Genomic DNA, 8,504 nt, shown 5'->3' with positions numbered 1-8,504 from the left:
GGAGATGCTCTAAGAACTCCAAACCAGGCAAGCTTGTCGGACCTACATACCATCTTCCAGCTAACCTTGCATTGCCCACCAGATAACTTGTCGGACCCCGCTCAGAGGAAGGCCCACTTGGTCTTCTCAACATTACGCGTAGAAGATCCGAGTGTGGTGTATTACATATTGTCTCCGTTCACAAATATAATTTGGATATTTCAATGCACTATATGTGGACCAAAATGAGTGAACAAAGTAAGTAAAGCCCGTCTTCATGGGGATTTGGAAATGGAACACCTTGATATAGCTAACCACGGACCCAGTGGTCAGGTCCTCGACAAGTTCGAGTTCCAAAGCCCGCCTTTGTGAGCGTTATTAATTGCAAGCATCCATCTTAACTCGTAAGCAAACGACTGTACCTTCTTGGGGATTTGGAAACGGAACAATCGTTCAAAGGCGAGGACCAGGCCAACCATGGCAGGACGTAGTATTTGCGTTGAACCACGGCATCACATCTTTTACTCCCTCTGTTCACTTTTATAAGACGTTTAAAACAACTGAAATTGAACTAGTATTTGAATTGTTTGCACGTGCGTCGGGCAGTTATTAAGTTGCACAACAAAGCACTAACTTCTGAACAACACGGGGACATAGAAAGCCTCTTTGTTCTCGAGTGCTAGCCAACTCAAACAGCTGCAACGACAGGGAGATTGATCCACAGTGACAGCTATCACGGGGCCTCACTGGGGAATCGTAAAGTTTACAAGGTATCTATATCTCTTTCCCCTTATGTATCCATATCTAAACTCCTCGCCAGGTGGTATTTCAATGTCCGGCTCATCCTTGGATTTGGTTACATACTCATCGCAGTGATAAGGATAGCGCCGACATGGCTTGTCAGGATGACGCCAACATGGCATGGGCACAGGCCACCTGCAGTTTATAACGTACTAATAAATACTACTCCCTCCGTTCCTAAATACTTGTCTTTCTAGGCATTTTAACAAGTGACTACATACGGAGCAAAATGAGTGAATCTACACTCTAAAATATGTCTACATACATCCGTATGTAGTCGTCATTTAAAATGTCTAGAAAGACAAATATTTAGGAACGGAGGGAGTATGTATTATATATATATATACCCAAACTATTCATTGTACGTAGCTACAGTACCTTACTAGGATATAATAGGAGCACTTTCGGGATGCCTACCTGTTTAACCGAAACCTGCGGTCCCCATTCATTTTCCAGAAAGAGGAACCACTGTCCTTGGCAACTTCATCAGCATCGCTGTAAAACACACAAATAAACAGGTTTATTATATCGCACAGCATTATGCTTGACTGAACTTGCTTCAGCAAGCTTCTAAAAAAAGTTCGTCCCAGCAACATGTCTGATAAATGCTTGAATACCCCAAAAGAAAATAAGAAATACCTTTTCTCCTTAAAATATGCCAAAATGTTGCCAATATTATTCCATAACAGGAAAGGGGTTCCTATTTTCTCTGAATAGAAGTTCATGCCAATAACTTCTCCGTCCATATTAACAAGGGGTCCTCCAATCCCAGCCTGGTAAGGTGGCATAAACAGATTCCTCAATTCTAATCCAAATAGATATCAATATTGCAATTAACTAATTTTGATGCAAAGATTAACTCCCACCATGTAAAAATAGGCAACAAACAACAATGGTACTCCCTCCGATCCATACTAATTGGATCGGATGGACTTCTACAATTAATATGGAAGGAGTAGTACCTTAGCGATTTTACATGACGAGCGTACAACGAACTTGCAATCAAGTCTGCCTGACCAGGAAACCAGCTGACCACTTGCGGCCATTAATGTGCCTGATCTGAAGCAACGCCCTATGGCTGCTACTCGAGACTTGCTACAATCAAGCTGAATTTTTGGTGGTCGGACAACACGGCTATCTTCGACACCGAGTAGAGCAACATTGTAATGTAGACTGTAATGCTTCAAGGTCCCTCTTCTGACTTGTTCGTTTGGAAGAAATACTTCAAACTGCAAATGATACAGTGTTGAGAAGTTTCCAACAATCTTCAAAGAACAGGAATCATACAACGAGGAGCACAAACCCTCAAGTTTTCAACAATCTTGTTTTCAGCACCATCATTTCTAATCAGGCTAGCTGATGTCAGAATGGCTGTTGACCCATTCCATGGAATAAAAAAACCCGTGCATGCAAAAACCATATTTTTTCCTGCATAGTGCATACCATGATTTTGATTATTAACTGGTAGTGAACAAATAGAAACATGAACCAGTAGGCAGCACATTACTGTATAATTACCATTGAAGGAAGCAAGTGCGACAACATTGCGACTTATCTCAGAAGCTTTTTTACCAAGTTCCCTCCAGACACCTTCACCCCATACGTCACCAAAGGTCTCTTCAAAAGTATTAACCAAAATCATGCCATCTGGTGTAAGATACATGGTAGCATAGTTGTTAGTGGTATAGCAGAACTGTAAAAAGGCGGATGCACAAAAAGTTCGCAAATCTAGAAGCACTGACTCACCATCAAGCATAGTTATTGGTAGCTTGGGGTAACCCATTAAGTCTAGATCCCCAAACAGTTTCTTGTTGAGACCATCTCTATATACTGGTGCAACAAGGATAAGGTAAAGTGATTATAACACTGACATATACCAATACGAAATACAACAAGTAAATTCACAAAAAATTCTGTGCATAGTGATCATCACGTAAAATTAATTAGATTATGATGACAACCTGAGGAACATTCAAGGTTACAAGTTAGAATGGTAGAGCATACCCAAGAACAGAGTAACAATGTTAATTGATTAGCACTAAACACTATGAAAGTACATGTGAAAAAGGCCAAACTTGTTGATTAAGTATAAACGTAGTTGAACTTGCACTACTTATGAAGAACATACAAGTAGATGCTAAAAAAAGAAACCCAACTACAGGAGATGACATCCCCCAAGCTTGGTCTTAAAGAAGGGGAGTGCCAAACCCTGAAACTCGCTGAAATCACTCCAGGGAGGTACTCACATGTCACGAGCACAAGGGTTCAAGCCTGGGTGGGTGGCCCCCTTGACATGAGAGTGTGAGACTATGAAGTAAGAAATAGCTCGGTTCTTAAGACTTAGAAAATGGATATCATTACAAACTACAACAATTTGCATAATACCACAATGTTTCGCAGTCTCAAAGAGTGGCTGTGTGCTCACCGTCTTGATAGCAGTTCGATATCTCATCTCTGGGTCTTTCTCCAAAGCTGCACAAGAAAATCAACGTGACTGCTAACTCAGCAGCAAAATGGATCAAACCATGCAACATGGTGCCAGAAAACTAAATAGTAGAAGGATGAAACAGGATAAAGACAAGAGGATAGCATGTTGTATGAATATAAATATTTCACAAAAACAAGAGAACTTTGAGCAAATATTAAAGATTAACCAGAACTGGGAAACGTCATAATTCCTTCTAGCATGCACATTTCCTTTCAATCCAACAGAGAAAGAAGATATATGACTAATATGGTGCAGTGGGGCAACTGTGATGTAGGACCATGTTCAGCACATATGATGGTGTAGGTGGCAAAGAAACAAGTTGACAAATGACACCCTGCATCCAAATTATAGTTCCGCACCACCATCACTGAGATTGAAAAAGCCTACCACATCATCAACATACCGTGCTCCTCACCCTCCACCAGCCAATCCCCCTTGCAGGTACCAGCCCCTGTCTCCCCTGTTTCACTTCTCCTAGGGCCTTTTCATCTCGTCGCTTACTCGGGGACCTGTTTACCCTCTTTCTTCTCCTCACGCGGATGTGCTCGGCAAGGAAAAGGCACAGGCGGAGTCATAGATAGACACGCACACTACGCAAGCTTAGCTAGAGAAAGGACACCTCCTGGTCCATCTCTGATGAACTTAAGGTTTAGGGTGTGGGTGCGGGAGTGTGGGAGGACACAGAGATGGAGATACCTTGTCCTAACAAAATAAAATACGCCTTGTAATTTTAAGCGAGAGCTTTGAGCGAAGGTTAAAGAATAACCGGAAATGGGAAAAAACATTATTCCTTCGAGTGTGCGCATTTACTTTCAATATAGACATATGGTTTTCAACAGAGGAACCAGAAATATGATTAATCTGATCCAGGGAAACTGTGAAACATGCTCATGGACAGAAATATCTTGGTACAGGTGGCAGAGACAAGTTGATATTAAATAAACATTGATAACTGCAAAGCAAGTACATATGCCAAAAAAGCTAAGGAATAACATGTGATGATCCAGATTACTGCACAACCCATAAGCCTGAAACGTTGTTTAGCATGCACAAAGCTTAAACTCATGCAAGGGAAAGGGAAGTGGGATAGGGTAGAGTTGCGAAGGGTAAACATCGATAAGACATACCTGACTCCCTTCATAGTTTCTGACGGTGGAAAACCTTTCTTGCTTTCTAGGGGTGTCCGAAAGTTATATACCCGCTTGAGCAGTACACCCCATGGTAGGAAAAAAGCTCTTTCCATAATGAGAAAAAGGTTCATGCCAACAAAGTTCCCATCAAAAGAAAAAAGTGGCCCACCTTGCCAAGCCTAACTCAAATAAAAGGTGACAGACAACAAAGGTTACATTTGAACAAAATGAAGTGATATTGAACAAGAATTAAATAGGGAAATGCATTTTTCTATTGCCTTCGAAGATACAGTTTAGCGCACAACAGAAACAGATTAAAATGCTCATATCATAATGCAACTGTACCTTTGTAATATTAAGCATAGACGACACAGGATCTTTAATATCTTCACACACACTCAGATCGTCAGCCAGCATCACACTTCTTGCCATTAGTTCACCACAGGTGCCACGCCCTAGAGCTACCACCTTACCATCAGGCAGAATCCCTACCGCATGTTCAATAAGTCCAACATTAACATCCAGGAAGGTCTTGACCTTGACAACAGAATAGTTGTAATCTACATCATAGGTTGCCAGAAAACCCTGGTAAACTTCGCTGCCTTCATGGCGCACTTCAATCTACAATGGTAAGACAAGAAAACAGCACACAATGATCACAATCATCTTAAGCAGACAAATTATTAAGGGATGATTGGCAGCACCAACCTTTACGTTGTGACGTTTTTCTTTGTATTTTTCATTGTTGAAAACTAGAGCCAATTCTGCTGAAGTCACAAACCTTGTAACATATCCGTGGCGTTCTATAGCTAAGCCTGAGCATGCAAATAACACTGTGTCCCCTACATAAGGTCGAAATTTATATCATTTAGAGGTGGTGTGATGCTTGTTGGAAAATGTTTTTTATATATTTCTTGGAAATAACGAAGAGTGTAATAACCACTGCACACAGCAAGTGAGGCAACACTTTTCGACAAATTTGATTTAACTTCATCACTGAGCTCAGTCAAGACATCTTGATTTGAGTCCCCATCTAAGTCACCTAGTTAAAGAAGAATCATACAGCAGAAATGTGAGCGCTTAAAAAAAGCAGTGAAAGGGCGTGCTGAAAGGAAGATGAAACAGCAGACCTGAGATCTGGATTGGCTCTCGTATTTCTAAGCAAGATTCTTTCGAGGTCGTCACCACACTCTTAGCTCTTTTGTTCCCATGCAAGCTTCTTGTGAGATCACCACCATCCCTCTTAATTTTCCGCATCTTCTCCAGGACTGAAGCAGAATCTTTTCAGAAAAGGACAAAATGCAGGGTCATAAACAATAATAAAATAACATTGTATAACTAGTACCAGTGTTATATCAAGGCTAAATCAGAGAGAGAGAGAGAGAGAGAGAGAGAGAGAGAGAGATTTATATAATTTCGTTAAGGGTCTCCAAAGAAGGCGGGCCAAATAAGCTCATTTCTTAGCTCAACTACAGCATGGAGGGCAAACCTGAAAGAGCAGCCAACTGTTGCACTTGATCTATCGAAGTATGTACCAAGTACCCTATTCCATTGTGACTATTGAAACAGGAAACATGCTCCATGGTAAACATACAAGGGTGGTATAAACGTAAAAAAAAAACATACATGGGTGTCATCTTGGAGCAAAGATATTACCTCAAAACCTGACACGAATGGAAGAAAACAACCCAATTAAGGTTTATATTTTTGCAGGCTACATCATTCCTATAAATTCTGTATTCAGGTAGTCAATCCTAGACCTTACATCCATTGGACCATATGGAATAATAATGTTCTCTGTATTACCTAGTCTACGCTGGAAACACAAAACTACCATATAAGAAGTCAAGCAGATGCACCGCATGGCCAGCCGAACAAATGAGCAGCAACTTCCTCATTTTCAGTATTTCCTATTGTCTATCTAGAAGACCCAAGGCTGTTCAAACCATGGTTGCCGAGTTATTGGGCCAAGCAGGTCAAGGGATGGGAACGAGGATTGAGGATCGTCGGGGGGCAAATACAGGGACCGACGGGGGTATACGGGGCTGTTTGGTTTAAGCCCCAACTAGCCCCACCAAAATTTTGGCATGACCACAAGGGCATGACCAAAATTTTGGCAAGTTGATGTTGTTTGGATTGTGGCCATTGTATCCTCCAAAATTTTGGCAAAAGAGACCTTTGTTTGGTTTGTGACCAACTGGCATGCTGATTATACTACTTGTAAAAACATTTAAGGGGATATTTAAATGCAAATCTATTATCTAGAAGTGAGAAGGCATGTACTGATAAAAAACTCAGATGCGAATCTATATAAAAAAATGTCAAAACAATATCACACAATTATCGCAAGTTGAAAAGCATATTCCGTACGCCACCATGCTGCATGCACTCTTTAAAGAAAATGCTGCATGCACATGCTAATTACACGGACCCAATTTGTTACGGCTAACAGAATCCATCCTACAGCAACACTTTAAAAAACTATTTATCCTGCCACATGCACTGTGTAGGGCCCACCAACAAACAGCACGCTAATATTTTGGCGCAGCTTCTGCTCGCCCACGTCTCGCCCGCATGTTGGCGAAAAATGCACAGGGAGCCACCCGGGTCGCTGGGCGTGCCAAATATTTGGTAATGACCCAAACAACAACCAAATTTCATGGGCAAGCCAAATTTTTGGCATGGCCAGCTTTGGTAGCAATCCAAACAGCCCCTACATCTCTGGAACGGGGCATCAATACCCAGGACGTGAACACGACAAATCGGGTCGATGGATCAGGATCGATGACATAAATCATAGCAATGTCAGGTACAATATTTATTATGCAAGCAAACGACAAAAATTCTAAGAAAAAGATGGAAACACAGCCAAATATAAATATGGCAGCGCCACCGTCATGGTTGGCCCAGCTAGCCCATATTAGTACGGGAAAAGGAATGAGCAATCCATATCACCGGTCGACAGTGGGACGCGTTCCAGCCATCATACCGTATACACCTAGTCGACTCCAACCCTCGATTGGGGTCGATGTTGCCTAGTCGCGAGACGCAGGAGTCCAGCTACTATGGTGCAAACAAGTACAGAACTTTCAAACCAGAAAAGGAAAACAGTGGAGCCCAATGAAGAAGCAAGGCCATGGTTGTTAATGTGCCGCACGGAAACAAGCCAGCCCGGTATAGTTGAAAAGGGATACTATGGGACTCTCAGTATATCTGAATCTGCACAAGGATAATACCGTGTGCTGCTATGCTATGCTATGGTAGTAGTGCTACTTGTCTCGGAGAGTAATCCTAGAAGTCATGCAATTCTCTGTGGGTGGGTATGTAGGCAAGCGCGGTGTAATGTTCAAGTGTTGAGAGAAAGAGCAGATGTACCCCAACTTTACATTGAACTAAATCGACAAATTTAGCAGCGACCTGGGTGTACCAAGGACAAACATCATTACACCGTCTTCACCAAAACAAAAGTGGGATTTCGACGTTCCCCTCTGCCGCCACAAAACTAACTTTCGGATCTAGCAGAGTTTAAGGTGCCTGACCTGGTAGCGGCAACCGTAGCAGTATCACCCAGCCGTCGCTCGCCAAGAGAAGGGACGAGAGAGAGAGCGCGCGGTCGAAGGCAGGAGAGCAGACTAGGAGCGGAGCTTGCGAGCATGAAGGCAGAACACAAATCCGCCGCCGGCACCAGGGGCGAGGGCTCTTCACCGTGTAGTTCGTGCAATCGTGCCCTAGTCCAACATTTGCCGTTGGATTGTGGCCGTGCAGCCGGATGCGCTCCTCTCTTCTCTCGTGTCCCATAGGTTTTTGTTTTTTTCCTAGGGAGAGAAAAGCTCTCATAGGCCTATTCGGCGCTTACCACCTGCCTTGGATAGATTTTCTAAGTGGACTGGCCCATTAAGGCGTTGTTTAAGAGGTAGCTTCCTCCCGAAATCTTTATCTTTTCTTTTTACCTAATAATAAAGGGAAACGTTCACAGCCGGTCGACCGGCTGCCTGTTCGGCCGGTCGCAGCCACGCAAGCGCGCTAGGTCGTCTAGATGGGTCGCGCGCAGCCGCTCATCCCAAGCCTTATCCTTGTCTTCTTTATCTTCACGGATCCCCTCGTCC

At 42.8% G+C, this 8,504-nt stretch overlaps 1 protein-coding gene across 3 annotated transcripts; it reads right to left on the bottom strand.

Annotated features, from left to right (window-relative positions):
• Positions 1–522: 522 nt before the first annotated feature.
• On the bottom strand, positions 523–8,231 carry LOC119322716. 3 transcript variants are annotated; one of them, XM_037596217.1, is made up of 14 exons: positions 7,938–8,231; positions 5,529–5,678; positions 5,339–5,440; positions 5,107–5,240; positions 4,744–5,019; positions 4,396–4,577; positions 3,206–3,252; positions 2,527–2,613; positions 2,299–2,427; positions 2,084–2,208; positions 1,743–2,009; positions 1,420–1,553; positions 1,198–1,275; positions 523–915 (listed from the first exon to the last, which is right to left on the bottom strand). In XM_037596217.1, the coding sequence occupies exons 1-14, from the start codon at positions 8,194–8,196 to the stop codon at positions 723–725; spliced, it is 2,163 nt and encodes a 720-aa protein (XP_037452114.1). In that variant the 5' UTR covers positions 8,197–8,231; the 3' UTR covers positions 523–722. The 3 variants fall into 3 exon arrangements, with proteins under 3 accessions (XP_037452114.1, XP_037452116.1, XP_037452117.1); XM_037596219.1 differs by having other exon boundaries at positions 2,527–2,610; XM_037596220.1 differs by having other exon boundaries at positions 5,529–5,666.
• Between the last annotated feature and the right edge of the window lie 273 nt (positions 8,232–8,504).

The sequence above is a fragment of the Triticum dicoccoides genome, chromosome 6B, assembly GCF_002162155.2.
Source record: "Triticum dicoccoides isolate Atlit2015 ecotype Zavitan chromosome 6B, WEW_v2.0, whole genome shotgun sequence".
Classification (NCBI taxonomy): domain Eukaryota; kingdom Viridiplantae; phylum Streptophyta; class Magnoliopsida; order Poales; family Poaceae; genus Triticum; species Triticum dicoccoides.
Note: the sequence above shows the minus strand (reverse complement) of the source record. Positions and strands in the feature narration are given on the sequence as shown.